General features: G+C 43.0%; 2 protein-coding genes across 3 annotated transcripts in view; one reads left to right on the top strand and one right to left on the bottom strand.

Moving 5' to 3' along the window:
- Positions 1 to 5454, top strand: part of LOC136571833 (Fc receptor-like protein 3) — a 70476-nt gene extending 65022 nt beyond the window's left edge. The window contains exons 5-7 of the mRNA XM_066572459.1: positions 1764 to 2045; positions 3453 to 3508; positions 5359 to 5454. Of these exons, the coding sequence (XP_066428556.1) occupies positions 1764 to 2045; positions 3453 to 3508; positions 5359 to 5454 (434 nt within the window). The remainder of the gene's footprint in view (positions 1 to 1763; positions 2046 to 3452; positions 3509 to 5358) is intronic.
- Positions 5455 to 19495: 14041 nt separating this feature from the next.
- Positions 19496 to 25865, bottom strand: part of LOC136633176 (probable serine/threonine-protein kinase clkA) — a 21611-nt gene continuing 15241 nt past the window's right edge. For both annotated transcript variants that reach the window (XM_066608709.1, XM_066608708.1), the window contains one exon: positions 19496 to 20811. In XM_066608709.1, coding sequence (XP_066464806.1) covers positions 19706 to 20811 — 1106 coding nt within the window. In that variant the 3' untranslated portion in view covers positions 19496 to 19705. The remainder of the gene's footprint in view (positions 20812 to 25865) is intronic.

The following is a 25865-nucleotide window of genomic DNA, read 5'->3' as shown; positions in this document are numbered from 1 at the left end:
GGTCGTGACAAAGTTCAGTTGTCAATCAATCAGAAGCATTGTTGCAGGACCTGGATTGGGATCTTCATGTGAGAAAACCCACACCATGCATGGGTTAAAAGAAATATTAAAATATATTCTGTGTACACTATGTTGACAAAAGTATTTGACACACATAGAAGGTGATAAAATTCAATGTTCTTCACATTTTTCAGACCAATGTTGGACCGCTTTTTGGCCTCATTGACTGCAGTAACCCTACTAGGCTGCTTTCCACCAAATTCCCATAGATGTGTGGTGGGATTTGCCTCCATTCCTTGTGGAGAGCTTTAGATAGTGATGTGGGGGATGATGGCCATGTTGGGTGTGCACAGATGCGGCGTTCTAATTCATCCTAAAGATGCTCTATGGGATTGAAATCCAGACTTTGGGCTGAACAATGAAGTCTGCAGATGTTCTGCTCCTCAAATAAAACCTCAATACTACATATTGTATGACATGGTGCTCGGTCAAGTTGGTAAACTCAATTACAGTCCAACATTACAAGCACCATTGTACGCAAGTTTGTAAATTCACTACTGTGTTGTGTGCAGCCACTTGCCTACAGAGCGTTCTGGAGCTAATGGAGGTTCCAATTGCCTATGAGGCCTCTTCAGTGAGGCAGACAATTTACGTGATGCCTTCACAGCTCATACAAGGCTTCATTGTCTGCGTTCTGTCAGTTTACAGGGTCTCCCTGAACATGGCTGCACTGCACACAGCAGATTATTTCTATCTCCCAATAACATGGCTAACAGTGGACTTTTTTTTATGTCCAAAAGCCCTGCATTGTACCATACTGATTGGTGCCATTCGACTACCAGATCCCGTTGTCAGCTCTACACCTGGTAACATCCCACCACCAGACCCCCTTGTCAGCTCTACACCTGGTGACATCCCACCACCAGACCCCTTTGTCAGCTCTACACCTGGTGACATCCCCCCCAACAGACACTATTGTCAGCTCTACAACTGGTGGCATTCAACCACCAGACCCCGTTGTCAGCTTTACACCTGGTGATATTCCACCACCAGACCCCGTTATCAGCTCTACACCTGGTGACATCCCCCCACCAGACCCGGTTGTCAGCTCTACACCTGGTGACATCCCACCACCAGACCCCTTTGTCAGCATTACACCTGGTGACATCCCCCCACCAGACACTATTGTCAGCTCTACACCTGGTGACATCCCCCCACCAGACACTATTGTCAGCTCTACACCTGGTAACATCCCACCACCAGACCCCATTGTCAGCTTTACACCTGGTGATATCCCCCCACCAGACCTGGTTGTCAGCTCTACACCTGGTGACATTCCACCACCTGACCCCTTTGTCAGCTCTACACCTGGTGACATCCCACCACTAGACACTATTGTCAGCTCTACACCTGGTGGCATCCCACCACCAGACCCCATTGTCAGCTCTACACCTGGTGACATCCCACCACCAGACCCCGTTGTCAGCTCTACACCTGGTGGCATTCTAATGGTTTCTGTACTGGGATCTCCTGTAACATCCTCTCCTTTATACCTAATGCTCACACATCACCTGACAGCACTGGAGTGGTGGGGGCCAATTCTTTTGTCAACATAGCGTATATACTTGTATGATGTAAATGATAATCTTATCATATTTAGGTGATATTTTTGCCGAAATTCAGAAAACTCAATCCCTACTGTATATGGCAACAATATTTTTTGAAAAACTAATTGCTGTAATGTACATTTTCTCTGTCCACAGCTGCTGTAAATAAACCTAACCTGATGCTCTTACCAAACGAGGTGGTTCTGGGAGATGACACTATTCTTCGATGTGAGTCCAGTAAAGGTTCCCTCCCCATATACTACCTGTTCTATCACAATGAGACATTATTAGGAAATATGACCATTCACAAAAAGGGGGCAGCAGAGCTACGACTGACCGTTAGGTCACTGACCATGGGTGGACTCTACTACTGTGCTTCCTACAATGACTTCCAAACCCAACATCAACAGAGTGCGGCAGACAATTTGCTAGTTGTGGGTAAGTAGTTGCTTTGTGTGGATTTTGTGTTTTAATAAAGTTCTTATAATTTATCCCTTATATTATACCAAAGAACTTTCCGCCAAAACAACCTCAAATGTTAATAAATCCGTATTATAGGCTAAAGCTTTGTTCGTATATACGTCATGGCTTCATAATGCAAGATACGATGTTGTGCCGAATCTGTGGAGTCTGTTGGTCACCGCTGACTTAGGCCCCCTGTCCATGGGCGTTGCGGTATCCCGCAGGAGCCGTAGACGAATCTACTCTGTCAGCCTAATCTGATAGATAGGCTGACCGCGGAGAATTATGGTAATTCGCAATAATTCTCTGCTTGTGGATACAGGGCTGGTGCTTTCCATAGCAATGCTATGGAAAGCTTCAGACAGCGTGATTTGCCAGTGATTTACCGCCGGCGAAATCAGGTCCGTGGACAGGGGGCCTTATAACGATGCTAAATAATGCTTTGTTCGTATATATGTCATGGCTTCATAACGGAAGATACGATGTTGTGCCGGATCAGTGATATGATGAACTCTGTGGAGTCTGGTGGTCACCGCTAACTTATAACGGTGTCTTTGGGGTTTGTTGTGGTTTTTGTCATTTTCTCAGCAAGAATAGAACTTATAGGCTCACTCCCACGGGCGTATGTAGTCCATATATTACGCACATATGTTTCCCGTGTGTAATATATGATCCACACCAATATAGGCTATAGAGATTTAACATATGCAGCAAATATGCACGTACCTGAGTATTAGCTGTGTATCGTGTATTTTACGGATGTGACATATACGCGTGTAAGGGTGGACTCACACGGAAATATTTGTGTGCACAATTCGCACAATAGAACCCATTGATTTTAATGGTTCTCTCACATTATGCGTTTTTGCTGAAAAAAAAATACAACATGCTTTATCTATGTGTGCATTTCTGCACCAAAGGCCCCATAGGAGTGCGGAAATCGTACACATCTGGTACTAATTACGCTGCACAGTCTAATAAACTATGACACGGGTGTGTCCTGCGCCAATTTGAATGGTTCATGACAGGGCAAAAAGTACAGTAAAATGTGCAGATAAGGGCACGACAGCACAACGTTCACAGCACAAAAATGTTGCGCTATTGCGGTCGTTTCTGCGCTTATGCTCATGTCAGGACGCCCGATTACATGGCGCTGCTTTGCCAACTTGAAAACAACAAGTTTGGATACGGCTTTAAAGAAGGAGAAGTAGGTTGATACAACACAATTTATTAATGAAGATTAATAAATGATAAAAATAAAACAAAGCTACATAAAAATAGGTGATATGGCGTGAACGTTTTGTAAGCAATTCTTAAACAACGGTTACATCAATACTGATATCACCAAGAGACTTAAGTATACTTATCTGCTTTGTGCATCAGCCGTAGAAGCAGCGGCGAAAAGTCAGAGAACGGGGCGGCCTCTTGGGAACCACACTGTGAGAGGGCGTTCCCCATCACAGGTCCAAAATGCTTCTAACTCCCCCAAACCCGCTCCTGTCTTTTATACTTTCTATGATTTATTGCTTGAATATTTGCATCACAATTATCAGTGCATAGAGTTGTATGTTTAAAAAGGTAACAATTCTAAGTGACCATTAACCAGATTAGACAAGCCAAACTGATTCTTAAAACAATGGCAGCACCAAGCTTCAAATATACATAAGGCCCCAGTTCAGTCTTATTCCTGGTTTAGACACAACAATTATCGCTCAAAAGATGTCTTTTGAGCGAATTTTAAGCAATAATCGTTGTGTGCATCGAATGGCAAGGTGATCGCTCAATCAGCAGTTTGAGCAAATACTTTGCGCTCCGAGCGGGGTATGCAGAAGACAAGTGGGGCCGCTTGTCTTCTGCATCCAGCTGTTCTCTTCTCGAAGTGCTCAGCTGTTATACAGCTAAGCGCTCCGAGTGGGGTATGAAGAACACAGCTGGACCGCTGTGTTCTTCATACCCCAGCTGTGTTCACGGAGCGCTCAGCTGGTATACAGCTGTGAGCTCCGGGTGGAGTATGAAGAACACAGCTGGACCGCTCTGTTCTTCATATCCCGCCTGTGTTCAGGGAGTAGGATACAGCTGAAACAATAGTATCAGCTGTATCCCGCTGTGAATTCCTGATAAGGCTGATCGCTGTCTTTCAGCATGAAAACTGACGAAAATTGTGCAATGTCAGTGGAGTTAGACACAATGAATATCGCTCAAAAGACTGTTTTGAGCGATTTTCGAGCGAGAATCGTTGTGTGTAAAAGGGCCTTAAAGACAATGATGATAGATTTGCATGGTTAATTAGACAATAGATCACAAGACTCTAAAGACAATGGTGGTAGAATTACAAGACAATGGTGGTACTATGTCCAGATATTAACATGGTCTCCAACAAGTCTATAAGACTTATAATCCTTATACAACCCTCTATAATTTAAACATTGAACATTCATGGCTGTCTGAATACAAGATTGACGGCTACAAACAGCCAATTATATTTGCACCACAGGCGCACAAACACCCGTGTGAGTGATCCCATAGGCAGTGCTGTTCTTGATGTTCTCAAAGCACTGCCATTGAAGCATTCAGCTGTAGCATGAATATAGGTTTATCTAGATGATCGAAGCCAGACTCACACGAGCGCAATTTAATTGCGCATTAGGAGTGCAATGTGCATGAACATAATACGCAGTGTATGGAGTCTATGAAAGTACATTGACTTTCATTGATCTATTCACACTTGCGTATATTCAGGTGCTGCACAGTTTAGTGAATTGCAGGCATATACAATGCCGTTGCTCTAACTAATGTGTTCAAATGCACAACTCGGCGTTCCGTAGCACAGTTGGGCTATAATGGTGGACGACCAGTTCCAGCGCCATTGTGTCTAAGAGACACAGAAAGATGAGAGCAAAAGTTGTATCACTGAGCAGCAGAAAAACATCTCCTGGTCAAATGGATCCACATTTCTATTGCACCGTGCTGATGGGAGGTCAGAATTTGGCGCAAGCAGCATGAATCGCTGACCCTTTCCTGTCAGGTGTCAACAGTTCAGGCTGGTGGAGTAATAGTGTGGGGAATATTTTCTAGGCAAACTCTGGGTCTCTCATACATGTAGATGAGCAGCACACTAAATTGTGGTGGGTCTGAAGGCCAATTGAAGCTCGAGGCTCTATTAGATAGGTGTCTCTAATAAATAGATGAATCAGTCTATATTGTCTGTAATGTCCTCTACAATAATTTGCATTATGGTCCACAAAGGTTTTTCGCTTTCCTCAACCCCCTTTTGATATGCTGCATAAAGGGAATAGAAAAGGCTTTGTCAATCAGGAAAGCCAGAAGTAAAGCTCTGAATAACCGCAAGAGTCTATGGAAATCGATGGACTACAGTGTCATCTGAAGATTCCAAGGCAATCTAAGCCCAGTTCTATTCTACTAGTGATCCGCTTGTATCACATTTCTCTTCCAACCAGAGCCGGTAGCGGACATTAGCATCACCGCCGATACAGAAGGTAAGGGTTATGTACTTGGACAATCCTTGATACTTACCTGCTCCGTCCGGCGCGGCACTTCCATCTCTATCTTCTGGTGGCATAATGAGACTTCAGTAGAGGAAGATTCTGAGTTCTATCAACTTCAAGACAATGGAAAAATCTTGTCCATACATTCCCTTCAGTATCACCATGAAGGAACGTACCGCTGTTGTGCCAAGAATAAACTATCAGTCAACAGAACTTTCTCTGTGCTCAGTGAAATCCGGAGTGTCAACATCTTGAAGTTGAATGCTGCTGAATTGATCACTTGTAAGTTAATACGTTTCTGTTATCAGCTTGCTTTTTTAGTCTTCTTTTTTGTCACTTACTTCTTTGTCTTCTACTTTATCTAAAGGCCCTTTTACACGGGCCACTAATGACAAGTGAGCAATAGTTTCTCTTTCACACTAAACGATTATCACTCACTTTCGCTTGTTTGAGTGAATTTTGAGCAATAATCGTTGTGTGTAAAAGGGCCTTTATTTGTGTTTGACTTCTACTTCATCTTCACCTCATTGTCTTCTTTATCTTCATCTTCTTCTGTTTTGTTTCCTACTACATCGGCTTCTACTTTGTTTTCTCCATCTTCCTCCTAGTCTTCGTCTTCACTGGCTTCTTCTTTCGCTTCTTCATCAGCTTCTTGTCTCCTATTACATTGTCTTCCCCATTGTCCTCTTCATGGTATTCTTCTTTGTTGTCTCCTTCACTTTAATCTTCTTCTTTGTCTTCTTCATAGGACTCCCAATTTGACTATTATCACTGTTGACATCTATCTTATCACCTTATGGCTTCTCTTCTTCTGTTCCACAGACCGCAGTATTCAGTGGATAGTGCCTGGGATTGGGCTGCTGGTCATCATCCTTGCTGTTGGTTTGATGTTAACATACAGAGAAAAAATTGTGTCAGTTGGACGTTGTCACAAGGAACAACCATCTACAGGTTATGACTGCTAATATCCATATAACCAACATGACATAACAGCCACGTCATGCAAAAATGCACTGTAATCTTTGTCCCTACAAGACATAGTCTACTTCTCCTATCTTAAAGTATACCTGAGTTTTCAAGAAGTTTTCTAAAAAACACCAGAATCTCATTACCATAATTTGCTGCTGTTTGCACCCTGTTTCATGTCTGTAAATTCTGATTTTCCGTTGCCCTGATGCAGTCCACTTTCATGCAGGGGGCATGTAGCAAGCCAGCATTCTGCCAGTAGTTCACTGTCCTGTACTTCCTTGCCTTCACTTCTGAAGCTGCATTTCACTATCTCTGACCTAATCAGCAGGGAGGTAGTACCTGAATGCCCACCCCTTAACTTTTCCAGGATGATCAGGCATTTAGAGACATTCTGGACAAATGATTAGTAAACTCATACACACACACAGACATGCTGTAACAGCAGGAGAGGCAGAGACTGTGGAGATTGTTTTTACAGTGTCTGCAGATCTGTCAGCCTTCAGCCTGCAAATGCAGGGGTGCCTCCTGTAAATATAGCCCCTCCATCTGTAGCTATGGAAGATTTCCTGTGTCCTTGTTACTAAGGAAGCTCTAAGCCTAACAATAGAGAGAGGATTGCCAAGAAGCTGGAAGGGAGACCCCTAGTGGCAGCCACTTCTAATGTGATTTACAGTGGTAAGGCAACAACATTTTTAATACAAGTATATTACAGAAATGATGAGACTAACAGAAGCTAGTAGATGAGTAGAAGTTGTCTGAAAAGTTAGTGCCTCTTTAAACATGCAAGTTTGAGGGCCAATCTCTAAGGAAGGCAATATACCTAAAGAGACCATGAAATGTAGAACCCCCACTATTATATCTATAAGATAAAGTAAGTGAATTAGCAGACTTACTATAGGGCCAATTAGGAGCCAATAGACACGCCGTCTAGCCCTGGGGTGTCAAACTCATTTTCACCAAGGGCCACATCAGCATTCTGGTTGCCTTCAATAGGCCATTTATAAGGGCTCATTCAGACGGGGGGTTTTGCAGTCCACATTATGCACGTTTTATGGACAATCGGAGGGTTTATGCGGATGGCGAGCGTAGTTGCGCCAGAACGAGGGGAATCCCTTCCCCTTTGCTGACTTTTCAAACTCTTTGCCAGAGGAGAAATTCAAGACATTTCAGTGCGTTTTATATTACAACTGATATGAAAACTGAAGTCGCGTCTAGAGATGAGCGAATGTGCTCGTTTAGAGCAATTACTCGATCGAGCATCACTTTTTTCGAGTAACTGCCTAATCGGGCGAAAAAATTCGAGGGGCGCCGGAGGTGATGGGGAGTGGGCGGAAAGAGAGAGAGAGAGCTCCACCCTGCCGCCCCCCGAATCTTTTCGCCAGTTACTCGAAAAAAGCGATGCTCAATCGAGTAATTGTCCTAATCGAGCACGTTCGCTCATCTCTACTCGCGTCTATAAACTGGATGACAAAAATGTTTCATCTACAGAGGTGAGCAAGGAGCAGAACAATGAAGATGTAAGCAGACCGAATGCTACAAGATGGACTGAAGGAGTCTACGAAAATAGTAAGGAGATATCCTAAATGTGTGCAGTCCTGGATAGATGATCCATCCGGCTCGGCACTTCTTTCCATCCGGCTCTTACCTCTATTCCATTCTTTACCATTATACTGTCAGTGTTTTTTAACTATTTTGTTGCTATTTTTATTTTTTTACATTTTTATGTCACTGAAGAGGACTTGAACGAGAAAAGCTATGATATCCATGATGATGTATTGCAGTACTTCTGTACTGCAATGTATTATCACTCACAATAGTGATCGCAGGCCATGGAGGCCCACATAATGGGGGGCTGATGATATCATACAGGGAGTGTGTTCCCTCTGTGAACCCTTTACATGCTGCGATCGACATTTATCACGGCATGTAAGGGGTATCCAGCAGGGATCGGTGTTCTTACAGATCCGCACTGTTGTAGTGGGGGGTCGACTGTCAGTCACGACTGCTTCCCACTTCTGTGCCATCCACAGGATGTAAGTTTATGTCCTGTTGCATTAAGTACCACCCTGCCAGGAGGTAACTTACATCCCGTGGTATTAATGGCTTAATATTTACATGCGAAGATTATCTGTACTGTGGGAACGAACGATCATTAATGCACTTGTTCTTCCCCATAGAGCTGCCACCAGTTGGCTGCACGGCTCCCTGTTTACAGCTGACCAGCGGGCATTTTTATGCTTGTATAAGGCTAAATGCACACGGCGAGATCTTGCAGCGGAATCAGACCCTGTGCCCCAGCATTGACTCCCGCGTTCCTGTCCTGTCTTCTTCTCTCTGCTCTGGTGTGCCGCCGCACATACGCAGTGCAGAGAGTCACGCAGGTGATTACGCCATGACTCGCCGCAGGACGGACGGCTTCCATTGACTGTAATGGAAGCCATCCGTATGAGCCTGTGCGAGGCGCGCACTACAATAGGACATGCTGCGATTTTCCCCCCAGAAGCAGAAAATTGCAGTTGATTTCCGCTCGTGGGTATAGCAAAGCATTTTGCTTAGCATGTCCTATGGGCAGTATTTGTTCCGGGATCTGGAGGCAAACGCTCGCTTCGGCTCCCGCAGTGCAAATACGCCCTAAATAAGCCAATAAGTTGACGTCGGAGTGTTTGCTTATTCGTCAGCTGATCGTTTGCACTTTTACATGATGATTGGGCAAAAGAATGTTTGGGTGAACGCTCTTGCCTAATTATTGGGCCGTGTAAAAGGCCCTTTAACTTTTTCCTCCGCCCACTTCATTTTTTCTTTCATTCCCTTCACTTTCCCTTCTATCACTTTCTCTTCCATTTTTTCACATTCTCTCTTTCACTTTCACTTCCATTCCCTTTCACAACTTTCTCAACACTCACGTTCTTTTCCAGTGATCTCACCTTCCATTTATTCTTTTCACTTTCATGACCCGGGTATGCTAGAGTCACATCCGCTGTGACCCCTACAAACCCTTATTGAGACCTTCCCAGTAAATGAACCCCATCTTCTAACCCATAACTCCCAACAACCCCCTCCAAATCACGATGCCCGACACTAATTCCCCCGTTCCTTGTTACAAATGCTGATATGTGCCGGTTTATCTTCAGCCTCGCTTTATTGATTTTTTACTGACCTGGCCATCCTCCACGATTTTCTGGGGAGCTTCTCTGACCAAACAATCATCATCCTAGGGAACATTTTTCTCAACCGCAGAAAATCGTGCTGGATGTCCCTGCGTAATTCTCTATCTGGCCAACTACCCAAGTCATTGTCCTCCACATGTAGCACTAATATGTTAGGAGCCCTAGCGAACTCTAAAAAACAAAAAACCTCAGAGATAAACCCTTCCCCATACCATGCCTCTAAATCCCAACCAACGTATCGTTGCCTCACTTTTTGAAATACCAATCTGATGGCCCGCCGGTCGGATCTTTGTATGCTCCGTCACATAAAAAACAAAAGAATGTCCCAGGATCCACACCAATGCTGGAACATTACCTGGGAAATAAACAAAATTAGAAATAATAATTCCCCCAACGATTCTATTATTCTTAAACTACCTCCCCCCCCTAAAATAATTCTTTTTACTCAATCACAACCCCTGAACAACTCCTCCAGCCTAATATATAACCTAAAACGGCTAGATTCCCATCTTCCAATCTTCTGAATCACAGCTGAGCTTAAACCCCATGCAGCAGCCTCCGTTGCCGCTCGAATTCTAAATGAATGCAAAGAATATCCTGCATTCTCCAATCCCAATAATTCCACAACTTTTCCAAGGACCGCCAAAAATTGGAATTTTGATTAAAAAAAGATGCATCTAAATGTCATAATAAACAGACCATCACTGCTCACAACCCCGGCCCTATATACCTCAAAGCAATTCCCGCGTTCCCACCTAAAAACCCCTCTTTTATAGCCTCTATCTCTCCTAATTACCATATCCCAAATCCTCCAATCCCTAACTTTCCCCCTCAAACCCCCCACCCTCTTTCCTTTCCCAGCAGAAGTTTACTAATTAACCCTTTTACTCCCTGTTCCCTAGCAGCCCTGACATGCATGGTCTCCACTCTACTGATCCTCTGGATCACCGTTCTGACCCTATACTTTCTCTTTCTTTTCTATCCCTTTTACCTTCTCTTCTATCGCCTCCACTTTCTCTTTCTTTCCTCTTACTTCTCCTCTTTGTCGGTAACTTTCCATTCTATTCATTTCACTTTTTCACCTTCCCTATCACCTTCCCTTCCCCTCTTCATAGTCCTAATCCTTGCTCTGCTTTTGTTTACTTCTGTTATCTTTGACATATACATTATATATACTTATCTTTCATGATTAAATGACTGTGAGCATTGCTAACCCTTTAATTTAATGCAACATGGTAATTTATCAGGGTCTACAAATAGAGGGATGACTAAATCCCTTTTTTTTCCAGTACAAACAAGGGAGAATCTTGACGATGGAGATGAAGGTTGCACCTATATTAACATCAAAGCAGTGCAAGGTAAGGGATATACTCTGTGTTTGAAGCTACCGACTAAATTACTTACTTTCTGTGTAGAAAGAAACCTTGGAGAATGTGACAACCAGTGATATGTATCTTTCTTCATTATCTTCTTTTAGCTCCTTCCTCCTACCCAGCTGGCGCTACCAGAGATGATGTAAGTATGTCCACGGATAATACCTCCACAGAGAGGGAAAACATTGACAAATTACTCATGTGCTCTGAAATAATAGAGTATATTTGTGGGTAGGCCACACTATGCGGTTGGCTTGGTCTATACTAGAAATGGTTAAACTTACTAAGGGTTCTGTATTTCACAGATCTTGGGTTAGATGATTTATCAAGGGACCGGGGACAGCTACGTGTAATGCACAGAGGACACTGCTGTAAATATTTGTACTTCCTTGACTGATGTGTCTCGGTGCCCCTGTAGCAATGATAGGAGCAATAGTGGTGATTGCACTTGCATGGACAGCTCAAGGTCACAAAACCAGGGGCCACTCTTACTTTCGCCCTTATGAAGTCCATATGCCCATATCATAGGGGGTATCTTTATAGGTCAACCCTTTAAAAACCATTAGGAGAGCAGCCTGGTGCTAGACGTGAAGAGCTACTCTGCTCTGAGATCTACTGGTACATCGATATCTACTAACTGGCCACCACTAGTCTATACCACATAGTCTAGTGGGATGTATATTACAGTTCTCTGAATCTCATTTCACAGGGGTTGTCCATGGAGGCTAAATACTTACACGGACCTGTGTAGTGGCCCAGAGTTAATGGGGTCCCTCTATAAGTATGAATGTGTTTGTCCTGTGGAATTGTATTGTCAGTGTCTTGCATGTGTGTGAATTTGATGTGTATTGCACCTCTGCAGCACTGAATGGGTTAACGTCTGGGTTATGTCTGGGAGATATATCTTGTTGTATATCACATGATCATGTTTTATATATGTGTATGCAAGGTGTAGTGCAAGGGTCTTTTTGCAAACGTAAGTCTGCAAGTCAGTCTATGCAAGTCTGCAAGAGTGCAAGCAGCGAAGCCTGTCTTGTGGTAAAGGAACTTTTGTTGAGTAGGAGAAACCGTGCCTCATCCTACGAGGATCCCCAAGATGGAAGAAGCTGAGTGATGGCCTAATGCCTGCCCTGGTAGCAAATCACCCAGGCCTCCTCAGTGTTAAAATAGAAAGCTGAGAGAGAGTGAGAGGAACTGCCAGGCAGCGTGGAGTGTGACTTCTAAAATGTGAGTGGGTACTGGTAGAGAGCTGGAGTTGCCGGGAGCAGAATCCCAGAGATAACTGAGACTGTGGACTCATCTGGCATCATGTGAATCCTCCCTGTCATACCACTATCCTGTCTACACTGGTGTCCTGCTGGCTGATGTAAAGTTTGTGGACTATTAATAGTTTTATTCAACTAAATGAGCTCTACTGACCGTTCTCGGTTTTGCTCAGAAAGTTATCCCTGTGTGTGGACTATTTATTTTCAACTCCTGGATTCACCGCAGAGGACAGAATGGTGGCATTACGTTGACAACAAGGACTTTAGGGGGAACCACAGATTGGGATTTCCCTGTGAAACTCCCCCAGCAGTAACTTGGTCGAGTCTCATGCTACGCCCAGGAGAGGAGATGGTAGAGCCTCGTGACAAGGCCTTATCTAACCCGCCATCTCCTCGACTGTGGACCTGTTCCTCGGATGCTGCACCTGCTGTGTCTGAGCCCCCATTTGCAGCCTGGTTTTAAAACCGGGTCACGTGGTATAGTCTGTCTCTCTGTGCCCACCTAGTCATCATGTTTGGCTCACCCAGTAAGCCAGCCCTTTGTCTGTATCTGCATCGGCTGTAATAGAAGAGGGGGCTGGCTTAGTTATTTAAGACGGGCTGGAGAGCCACCTTGATGACATGACAGGCTGAGAGGAGGCCATATCACATGACCGAGTACCAGAACCGGGCCACCGTGGAGGTTCTTATTCACCCTGGTTAATCCCTTTAATCCCTTCCTAATGTAGGTGCCATTGTATGGAGAAGCCTTGGGAGGCAGGCCTGCTCCATGAACGGCTGATGTCGTGGGCGACAGCGGTGGGCAAAGCCGTTTTAGTATCATGGCCGACTGGGTCCTTCAGGGCTGCCATGAATGATTGCTTGCTAAGTTGTGCATGTGGCTTGTCTTAGGCTGGGCTCACACAACCATATGTGTAAAACGCTGCGTGAGTCACAGCAGCGTATCTCAGCGTTGTAATGGCGTATGTACAGTGATGATTATGCACCCACAAAGAACAATTGGCTCTATCACACATAATACACCGCAAAATGGAACATGCTGATTTCTTTTTTTACACGCGTATCACATGCAATGAATATTCACAAATGCTAAAGGATCAATGAAAATCAATGCACTTTCATGGACTCCATATCACCTGCATGTACATTGTGCATGTAATACATGGTGAAATTTCTCTCGTGCGAGCCCGGCCTTAACAGGATGTCAGAATACAGCAGCATTGCAGTAAATTGTTCAAGTCCCCTATATAAGATTAAGAAGAAAGTAAAAATAAGTAAAATAAAGATTTGCACCCCTGCCCCCATTACCCTTTTCTCCTTCTGTATCCCCTTCAAATCTATAAATCAAAAATTTTTACAAAAAAATAAAGATTTTTTTCATTCTTACAAATTTTTTGACCTTTAGAAAGTTAAAAAGTATTAAAAAAAAAAACTTTTCACAGTTATTGCATCAAAAAAATAAATATATATAATTTGGTATCACCACGTCCATAGAATGCCACTTGATTAAATATCACATTATTAATCCTGCATGATGAACGCTGTCAGAAAAGAAAAATGCATGGCCAGAATTGTGTTTTTGGTCACTCCATCTCCACCCATAAAATAGAATAAAAAGTGATCAAAACGCTTTATGTATGCCAAAATAGTACCAAAAGCAATCACTGCATAAAAAACTAGCCCTCCCACAGCGCCATCAGCGGAAAAATAAAAGACTTATGGGGGTTAAACTATGGTGGCAGAAAGCATTTTTTATGGTAGTACTAAATTTAAAAAAACTATAATTTGGTATCGTTGTAATACTCACCTACAAGAATAAAGATAACGTGCCATTTTTGCTATATCTTAAGTGCAATAAAAACAGCCCGCCTCCCCCCCCCAAAAAATGGCACAATTTTGTTTTTTTTCCATTTTGCCCCACTTAGAAACTCTTAAAAGTGTTGCAGTGCATCATAAGCTACGTTAAATGTACCACCGAAAAACACAACTTGTCCCACAAGAAAGATTTTTTGAAAGTGAAGAGGAAAAAATGAAAGGGGAAAAAAGAGTTGCAGCAGGAAGGGGTTAAACTTAAATTTCCCAAATTTTACTGATACAGAGAATTTTTGTTTTTGCTTTTTCAGCAGTGGACGGTTACCTACTCTGCGGTTAAGTGCGCCAAAGTCAATCCAAGTAGCGAAACGGATGAAAAGACTGCAGGGATATCTGACTCTACGGATCTCTACTGTTCCATCACAGCCGCTGAGCTCAATCATCATCAGTAAGATCTGACAGTCAGGGTTTGTCAGGCGATGTCTGTCTATAATAGATCGGTATTATAATATATGTATAAATCCCGGCTTTACCCCAATCAGGGAATATGTCTACATTGATGTAGATCGCTGATTCTGTAGTGGACTGTTTATCTTGAGCTCTGTGATGAGCCGCGGGGTTTACGCAGGAGCTTGTTCCCTTTAGTATAAGGCTAATCAGGGCCGCACTGGGAGGAAAAGTCACTTAAAATCAGACAGGCCCATTTGCACCATCAACGTACCATCAGGGGTGCAGCAAGCCTTTATGCTGCCTGAGGCGAAGGGTAACTGCTTAACTACTTATTTTACAGGCACTGAAAGCATCAATACACAAGATACCCAACACATATATAAATTACTGAGACTTGTCTGAAGTGACAGAGTAATAGTTACTCCAGTAGTGGCCCTAATAGTAATTATCACCCTCAGTGGCCCTAATAGTTGTAGTAATGGCCCCAGTAGTAATAGTGACCTCACTATTCTGCTGGTGGAGTCACTGTGTACATGCATTACTTATCCACTACTGATCCCGAGTTACATCTTGTATTATACTCCAGAGCTGCACTCACTATTCTGCTGAGAGAGTCACTGTGTACATACATTACTTATCCTCTACTGATCCCGAGTTACATCCTGTATTATACTCCAGAGCTGCACTCACTATTCTGCTGGTGGAGTCACTGTGTACATGCATTACTTATCCTATACTGATGCTGAGTTACATCCTGTTTTATACTCCAGAGCTGCAGTCACTATTCTGCTGTTTTTTTATTGGAAACAATAAGCAAACTTGTTGGCAGACACCCCCTAACAGCATAGCTGAGGTCTATAATATGAGGGATGAGTGTCAGTTACTCTTTGCTGAACTTTCGTTGAACTGCTATTGAAATGTATATTATAACAATACTGAGATTTCTTTTCCATAATAAACCTGTTAGAAAAATTCTCGTAGTACATAATTACAGCTCCAGAACCAAACTCGTAACAAAAATACAGCCCCAGAACCAAAGTTAAAAAAGCAGTCCCAGAACCAAAAGCGCCAGAACAAAACTCGTTTATGGAGGAATAAAAGTTGTATCCGTTGAATTGATACGCCTGGAATGCTGTCATTTCCCTTTGATGTATAAACCCATCCGAGCACATAGATACAATACCAGAACCAAGCTCATAACAAACATACAGTAGCAGAACTAAGCGATTGTGTTGCAGAGGCACTGATGGAATGACAGAGTGTCTCAGAATATCAGAGGGAAGTCGGCAGAGCCAGGAGGAGGATGATTAATGTAAATCCATAAGACTGCTGCATGGAAGATCCTCTGGCCAGGCAAACCTAAGGGGGGTGATTATCCTCAGCCCACATCCAGCTAGTGCCCCCTCCCCTACAAGCGGATGTCTGACACCCTATGTGTCCACACAGGTCACGGGTAGCTAAGGCCGGCTATAAATACCCAGATAGTCCTGCCACTTCTTTTGATGATGATATTCGGCACTCTATTTAGGTGCCAACATGGCAGCTTTAGTAGTCGCAGTGACTATCTCTCTGGCTCTTGCAACGACATATATAGGTTAGATAAGTTCTTCTCTCGACAATCCTTGATAGACGAACAATCCTTGATAGAAGAGCTCGTTGAAATTAAACCAATAACAAAGAATCCCTGCTCTGGAATCTGTGGGGAACCTAGTGGTAAATGTTCAATTTGTGTGCAGCACCACCATAGGAAAATGTAAACATTACACAGTGTTCATACATAACAATGGGTTGTCTGTGTAATGCAGGGCAGGAAGGTCCTCCAGCACTAAATATGCTCTATTAAAGTAACCCTCCTGTCCCAGGATAAAATGTGTGCTAGGACCACAGGTAGGTGTGGTATAATGATATGTGTGTCACCCACCTTTCTGTATCAACTTGCCATCGCTCTGGACTAGCGGAAAGCTGAGTTGAACTAGTCAATATACATTCCCGCCTCTCTCCCATCAGCAGGCTACAGGGACCTTGATGCACATCAGGAAGTCCTTGATCCTGATGGCAATAAAGTTAGCCAGGGACAAGGGGATGTTAATTACCCCCTGCCCACCAAGATTTGACACCTCTGGTATTTCTCATAGACGTTTTGGCACCGCGACTTGTTAGTGTCCTCATCAAAGGGGAATTTTATATTGGGGATTATGAGTCCCCCGAAGGCCCCAGCTCAACATCAAGTACATTTTCATAACTATGAGGACACTATGGACCTGGTGCAGTTACTCCCGTCACTATATAATCCCCAGAATTGCCTATAGGCGTAGCTGAACATGTATCTCTTGTTATGTTTGGTATCCATGGGTAGATAAATTTCCGATATTAAACATGATGGCTATATCTTCCCCATTGTAGCGTCTCCCAGGGAAATATGGCCAAAAAATTAAATCAGGGTTTTCTACAGATCCACGCATATACTCAACCCGCCCTTAATGACATTAGAAAAAGGTTGGCTGAAGTGTGGTTCTGCAGAGGCTTTAAAACTAAGTGGCTTTCTTATCCAAGGGGTCAGATTCATGGGGTGACATCGAGTGTTGGCTGATCATCCTTTTGCGATACCCCTCGCATATCAGGACTATTGGGAACAACATGGACTGATATTTTCTCTTATTTTGTTCCTTTTGTTTTATACTGTTTGTATGTACTTGTATGCTCCTTATCTTATGTAAATCATCTTTTGTATATTTTTATCTAATCACTGCTACCTCTTTTTGTAGAATAAAGATTTAAACTTTACTAGTTGTTATGTCATTCACACTCATGAACTGGCGAAACTCCTGCGGAACTCGGAAACGTAACTCACGGATAGACATAACACATTGACAGACAAATGCCCCAAACATGTAGATAAGATGTAAGGTATTGGTCCGTATTTTGGCCAAGATACTTAAGCCCGCGAGCCCACTTCAAGGGTCCTTGTTGTCTCCGTGCTGAAACCTAGGGACCTACCTAGACCTAGATGACAAACGTAACCCAGCAGGACTGAACGCAGCTCACACCAACACACCAGGGATTTGCATACAACACCGAACACCATGCACACTGAACAGGACTGTCCGCACCTCTTGTCTGGCATCCTAAACAGACATGCAGGAACATGACACTGTGTATACTGAACATACTGAACAAGCAGGGGAAAGCCCGGCAGCCTCTAGCAGAGGTGCTGGTATATATGAGCAGCAGACCGGTGGTGATTGGCTGGCTGCAGAAATCCACACCCAGCCAGCTTAATCAACCCCCAACCGTGGGGCTGTGTTGCTGGAAACCCATACTTTAACACTAGTCTTCCTTGAAAACTTTAAGCGATCCATAACACCAAAGTGTAGTGAGCGTGTGTGGTGGCTGGCCTACCTGTTGGTCAGTTGTGGCAGCGAGGTGTGTTGGAGTGTGTTAGGCCCTGCAGGATGCAATTTCAATTCCATCTTGCATGAGTGCAGGAGCTGGGGAGCTGGAACTAAATTGTCTTTGCAGGTCTTCCCTAGGTGTCGATGTCCCAGAATGTTGACTGTCGAACCTATTAACCGCTGTCCCGTGACAATTGGTGTTACGCCTGTCAGCCTATAGTTAATTTTGCTAGCACACTTTGTTCTGTCCAGACGAGCCAGGGTTACCAACTCCTGTGCCTTCCAGTCAGGTTAATTACCCTGCTATGTGTCTGAGAGGTGTGCTGGTGATTGACAGGTCTATCTACCTATTGGCTCCTTCCGCCTCCCTATAAGATCCAGCTCAGGCTGCCGGGGAGTTGCTGATTATTGTTCAGTGTTCAGTTTGCAGTGTCCTCTGAGTAGTCTAGTGGCTCTGACCTGCTGAGTGTCGGTCTTGTATTTTTGTGGTTTTCAGTGTCTGCTTTGTAGTCTAGCTACTTTGACCTGCTGTTAGTCTGGCCCTGGTACCTTGTGCCTTTCCCTCAGTGTGCTAGCCAGTCTGCCTTTGTTTTTATCCTGTTTTTGCCAGCTTGTGCACTAGCCCTCGCTGTAATCAGCCAGTGTTTTCCAGTCAGCCTCGTTTGTATTCTGCGTCTGTCAGCTTGTCCGCTAGACCTTGCTTTTATTTTCAGTGCCCTCCGTTTGTATCCTGCTTCTGTCAGCTTGTCCGTTAGACCTTGCTATTGTCTGTTTTACTTTCTGTAATCAGCCAGGCTTTTACATCTGCCTCTGTTCTGTTTGCATTGTTCATGTTTGTTTTTGTCATCTGCCTTTCTTGTCTGTACTAGTGGGTAGTATTCTCTTGCATAGAAACTGCGGTCCCTGCCTGTCCCCTCTAGGAAGCGTAGGGTTAGAGCTGTCGGCTTGGACTTGTCCACCATCAGGGCTATCTCCAGGAAGGGACAGCGGCGTGGGTGAAGTTCAGGGAGCCCCGCGCCGTGCATATCTACGCACCCCACTAGTACCGTAACAATTGGTCATAGCAAAAGTGTGCTCTTTGTGGCAGTAGAGTTACTGCCAAGGTAAAAGGGAATGTAGTTTGGGCTCTGTTGTTATAGTGACCCCAACTAGTAATTATGCCCCCAGTAGTGGCCCCAATTACAGTGCCTCCTCCAGTAGTAATAGTAGTCCCACTAGGTGCTCCAGCAGCAATAGTGGTGGGGAGAACTATGAAAAGGATGACACCAGGTAATATAACCGACACATTCCGGTCCCTGAACACATTTTTTCCCAGGATGTTCTCATTCAGGATGAAATATTTCACCTGTATGCCATTTTAAATTCCTTATCAAAATCCACACGTTAGACATATGGATTTTGATGCGGAAATAAGAAGGTAGTGCTATTTTACTAGAATATTCATTGTATATTATAAAAAAAATAGCAACATTTTTAATTATAGAATGCTTAGAATTTTATTTATAGGGATATATTCAAATTTTGAAAACTGCATTTTGTAATTTTACAGTTTTCCATTTGGTGAAGCCAAAGAAGCAGTTGGTTTGCGCAAAAGTGGTTTTATATCCTAATGCAGATCACTACACATATTATAACCACTAAAATTCAATTCATCATTGTTCCACTGCGATCACCGTTATCTTCATAGTTGTTGTATTCAATATTACCAATAGTAGTAATTGTTGTCTTCATAATTTGTGTAATCACCATAGTTGCTGTCACTGTTGCCTTCATAGTTCTTGTAATAATCATAACCATTGATGTCACTGTTGTCTTCATAGTTCTTGTAATAATCATAACCATTGGTGTCACAGTTGTCTTCATAGTTCTTGTATTCACCATCACCATTGGTGTCACTGTGGTCTTCATAGTTCTTGTATTCACCATCACCATTGGTGTCACCGTTGTCTTCATAATTCTTATATTCAACGTCACTATTGGTGTCACTGTGGTCTTTATAGTTCTTGTAATACCCAAAACCATTGGTGTCACTGTTGTCTTCATAGTTCTTGTATTCACCATCACCATTGCTATTACTTTTGTCTTCATCGTTCTTGTATTCTCCATCACTATTGCTATTACTTTTGTCTTCATAGTTCTTGTATTCACCATCAGCATTGCTATTACTTTTGTCTTCATCGTTCTTGTATTCACCCTCACCATTGCTATTACTTTTGTCTTCATAGTTCTTGTATTGACCATCACCATTGGTGTCACCATTGTCTTCATAGTTCTTGTAATAACCATAACCATTGGTGTCACTGTTGTCTTCATAGTTCTTGTATCCACCATCACCATTAGTGTCACTGTTGTCTTCATCGTTCTTGTAATAACCATCACTATTGACGTCACTGTTGTCTTCATAGTTCTTGTATTCACCATCACCATTGGTGTCACTGTTGTCTTCATATTTCTTGTATTGACCATCACCATTCGTGTCACTGTTGTCTTCATCATTCTTGTAATAACCATCACTATTGGCATCACCGTTGTCTTCATAGTTCTTGTATTCACCATCACCATTGATGTCAATGTTATATTCATAGTTCTTATAATCACCATCACCATTGGTGTCACAGTTGTCTTCATAGTTCTTGTAATACCCATAACCATTGGTGTCCCTGTTGTCTTCATAGTTCTTGTAATACCCATAACCATTGGTGTCACTGTTGTCTTCATAGTTCTTGTAATACCCATAACCATTGGTGTCACTGTTGTCTTCATAGTTGTAATATTCATAAACACTGCGGCGTGACTTCCCATCAGTTTCTATTAAAGTAAAAACAAGTCGAATTAAAGCATAGAAAGGACAAAAATGGTGAAAATATAAAACTATTTACAGTTCTTAAATATGTCTATTGTCATTATTTTACAAGCTTTTTGTTAGACTAACATTTTTTTAAAGCTGGACATCCCCTTTTAACATTTAAAGAATGCCATCAGCAGGAAGAACACGAATTCCAACTCCTGTTAGTCTGGAGAGTATGTTTCTCCTTGTGGACAACACCACAAGGGTGTAGAGAGCCTTATAGGCTATGCAATGTTCCCTGGGAAAATATCTATGCAAATGAGTGATGGAATAATTCTCTGCAGCACTAGTATTGGCAGCTATCTTCCAATAGGTGGTGCTGTGGAGGATATTGCAATCGAAATCTGTTGGAGTCTCTTCCTCATTGGGAGCCCTCTTGGTAGCCATATTAGCCTACTGGTAGTGACAAGAAAAGTGCTGTGCAAAGAAAATAAGTGGCCTTATGGTGAATATGCCCAGAAAAGAAAGGGCTCAATTAGGTACCTCCCACACGTGCAGAATATTTCTGCAAGGCGCACCTAAAAATGCAGAAGATTCCACCACAAAATCGACATGTATAAAGTATATGCGAGTTACAGAGCAGAAATCCAGCCATTAACCTGCATCTTTAGGAGTGCATTGTGGAAATATTCTGTATGTGTAAAAGGTCCGCATGGGCGTCTATGCATCCCAATGTTATTCCTATGGGGCTTGTATTTTGCATCTTTACTTCAAAACCACGAATTAAACCATTACATTTGGCAGCAGAAAAGCTTTCTGTTGTGGAATTAAGAACGTCTTGCAGAATTGTAGTTGTGGATTTCTAACATACAGGAGATGTAATTCCGCAACACGTAGTCCACAGATAATTATGCAAGTCCCATCCGCAGACTCAGCAGTGCATGGCTTTAGGTTACGGGGCTTACAGGACCTAACAGCTTCCCTTTAAATGGGTGGAGTAGAGAACTAATAATACACAGTACTTTCATACACACAAAAAGAGGAATTCTGTATTTTTGGTTGTTTTTTATATTTTTTTCCTTAACCTGTTAGAGATGCCTTTTTTTTTGTCTACTTACGGTATTTATCTTATGAGTGAAATGAATACGGTGCAGATTAGAGGAGCTAAAACTCCTCACTTTCTTCCCATTTTTGATAAAAGTATGGAGCATATTACAAAGAATGCATTGAAAGCCTCCAGATAGTAAGTGGCATTGAGTAACATAACAAATCAAGTACCTCCTAATCTCTGACTGTGTGGATGACGCTTGTTCCTAGATGCCATTCTCATGCTGGTCACGAAGGAAATGGTAAACAGGGCATGGACTATGCATGACATGGATCAAGGTCAGATTAAGGCTACTATGGACCCTGATCTGTATGAAGACTTTTGACCCTCCATTAGTTTAATGTTTTAAAATGATCTGACACTTAATACATCGATACCATACCAGAATCAAGCTTACTAAATAGATACAATAGCAGAGACAGGCTTACTACATAGATATGGCCCCAGAAGCAAGCTGTCAGGCACATGGATATGGATCCACTTTGCCACACATCTGTTTGGCTTTGGGCTAACTGAGGTGGCAGCACCTGGGGAACCTGGGTTTTCACGCTTGACCTCTTTAAATGGGATACCGGTTTTGCTGCATAGTGCATGTGGCAACCATCTCCCATATTCTTCATATGCCTGGGCTGTGGGGTGGGGGGGCAATGAACAGTTCCAAATATCAGTCCATTTTGGTACAAAACCTTCCGACCTCAGCTAAAAAGCTAAAGATGAGGAGGAATTTCACCTTTCAGCACAATAACGACCCAAAGCAGACCTCCAAATCACCAAAAGAATGGCTTTGCCAGAAGAAGATTGAAGTTTTGGAATGGCCCAGACAGAGTCCAGACCTGAATCCATTGAAGATCTGTGAAGACCTTCTGGAATGGCCCAGACAGAGTCCAGACCTGAATCCATTGAAGATCTGTGAAGACCTTCTGGAATGGCCCAGACAGAGTGCAGACCTGAATCCAATGAAGACCTGAAGAGGGCGCTACACACGAAATGCCCTCACAGGTAAGAGAGGGCATGATGCGCCATGCTGATAGACACCTACCCAAAAAGACTGAATGCTGTCATAAAGTCAAAGGGTACATCAAAAAAATATTAGTTCACAACCCCATTATTTTAGTTTTGTAATTTTTAATTTTCCACCCCAAATATAATTTTAGCACGTTTTTCATGCACAGAATAGACTTTAAAATTGTAAAATTAATGTTTATTAGCTAACTAGATTGAAAACATAAACACTAAAGGGCGCGGATGCCCCCCCAGAAGTACAGAAGAATTCCTGGGTTGGGAGTAAAAAAAAAACACACAAGAAATAACGTACATAGACGTGATTACAGACACAAAAGTCAACTATTGATTTGACAGATGGACCCCTTTAACCCCTTAGTGACCAGCCTGTTTGCGCCTTATTGACCAGGCCAAATTTTGCAAATCTGATATGTGTCACTTTTACATGGAAAAACACCAGAAAGGTTTTGCATATCCAAGCGATTCTGACATTGTTTTTTCGCCACATGTTGTACTTCATTTAGGCGGAAAAAAAAGACCGATAGAATTTGTGTTTATTTATTAAAAGCACCAAAATGGGGAAAATTTTGAAAAAATCGTCATTTTTCACATTTCCAACTGCAATATCTCAAATATGTGCAAACATAATATAGAAACTTTTGCTAAGATATATATTTCCACCCGTTTACTTTATTTTGGGCGCATATTGGAAAAACTTTCGTTTTTTTTAACCATTTAGGAGACGTACAAATTTAACATTACTTTTCAGCATTTTGAGGAACACTTTGTTTTTCTACACCAAGCCAAGATTGGAAAGGCTCATAGGAGTCAAAATGATAGATACCCCCACAAGTGACCCCATTTTAAAAACTACACCCCTTAACGTATTTACTGAGGGGTGTCATTAGTATTTTAACCCCACAGTTTTTTTTCAGGAGTCAATGCAATTAAGAATGGAAAAACTAAAATTTCATTTTTTTGCAAATAGGTCATTTTAAAGACAGGACTTTTTTCTATAATACACATGAAAATGAGGATTTGCACCCCAGAATGGATACCCCTGTTTGTCCCGTGCTCAGAAACATACCCATTGTGGCCCTAGTATTACGTCTGTATGCACAATGGGGCCCAAAATAAAAGGAGCAACCATTGGCTTTCGGAACAGAAATTTTGCTTGAAGGAGATTTAGTCCCCATTGCCCACTTGTAGAGCCCTTGAGTGACCAGAACGATGGAGAACCCCCACAAGTGACCCCATTTTGAAAAGTAGACCCCTTAACGAATTTATCTAGGGGTACGATGACTTTTTTGACTTCACAGTTTTTGAATGAATCTAAGCCAAGCAGAAGGAAAAAATTATGATTTTCATTTTTTTGGCAATTGCGTCAATTTAAAAATAGTTTTTTTTTGTACGGTGTACATAGGAATGAAGATATTCACCCCAAAATGGATACCCCCATTTGTCCTGTGTTCAGAAACATACCAATTGTGGCCCTAATCTACTTAAAGGACACATGGCTAGGCCTATAATGGAAGGAGCACCCGTTGGATTTCAGGGTACAACGAATAAATTCCAGGCCCCATTGCCCACTTGTAGAGCCATTGAGCGGCCAAAACGATAGAGAACCCCCACAAATGACCCCGTTTTGAAAACTAGCCCCCTTAATGAATTCATCTAGGGGTGTACTGCGTATTTTGACCCCACAGTATTTGAATGAATCTAAGCAAAGCAGAAGGAAAAAATTACGATTTTCATTTTTTTGGCAATTTTGTCAATTTAAAAACTGTTTTTTTTTTGTACAGTGTACATAGGAATGAAGACATCCACCCCAAAATGGATACCCCTGTTTGTCCCGAGTTCAGAAACATACCCATTGTGGCCCTAATCTACTTACAGGACACATGGCTAGGCCCATAATGGAGGGAATGCCTACTGGATTTCAGGGTACAACTGAATAAATTCCAGGCCCCATTGCCCACTTATACGGAAAAAAAATTGACTTCCTAAAAATTCCCCCAACCCCCCCCCGCCATCCGCATTTTTTGGCATTCCCTAAATATTAGATAAAAGTAATAATATAAACTGCATTTTATGTCTGAAGACGGGTAATTATGGAGGCTGGTTGGGATGGGCACATGGGGCAAGAAAACCGGGTATCCCCCCCTCTCTTGCTTTTTTGGGGGCATTTCGTGACCTCAGCGGCGGGGTGTGGTGTAAAAAGTGGCGCTGTGAGGCTTTTGTAATCCTGCTGCGGTGCAGCGGTCTCACATAGAAGGCGCTCAACAAGGTGCTCCTGGAACTGCATGAAGGCGAGCGTTCCCGGGGCTTCTTGTAAATTACAGATTACAGGTAGCAATCTAAATAATGCCAGGCTCTCACGGCCGTATGCAGAATCCGCTTACGGAGGCCCGCAGCGGATCCCAGCTGTGACCCTGTGTACAGGCACGTAATGTACTGTGCATAACTGCCTACTCACACAGACGGTCATGCGCAGTACACCGTTTTTTGTTTATATTTCCCGCGCCGTCGCTTAGAGATGACCCGGGTACCTGCAGCCCGTACACAATGTATTTGCACATGGGCTTCGAGTATATCCGCGGTCATAGAGCACAATGGGCTCTAGGTCGCGGATATCCGCGGTAAAATATAACATGCCGTGTTCTGTTTTCTGCGAGTGGATTCCGTAATTCTGACCCGCTTATTGGGGGGAATTGTGTAATCCAATGCATGTGATTGATCTATGGATTACCGCTGATCAAGCGCATGCAGAACCCGTAATTCCTCTCCGGTCATGCGTGACCGGCCTAATGGTAAATCGCTACTTTATCACGTGACCGGGGACCGCTCAACGAGGCCTCCGGTCACTGCTCCAAGCACTCAGCGACCGTTGGTCGCTGGGAGCAAGGAGATTTAAAATTTCCTGGGCTCCCCGGCTCCTGCGAATGTGTCCGGCATTTTGCCGGC

Source organism: Eleutherodactylus coqui, chromosome 6, assembly GCF_035609145.1.
Source record: "Eleutherodactylus coqui strain aEleCoq1 chromosome 6, aEleCoq1.hap1, whole genome shotgun sequence".
NCBI classification, from domain to species: domain Eukaryota; kingdom Metazoa; phylum Chordata; class Amphibia; order Anura; family Eleutherodactylidae; genus Eleutherodactylus; species Eleutherodactylus coqui.
This window is presented reverse-complemented; position numbering and strand designations above follow the sequence as displayed.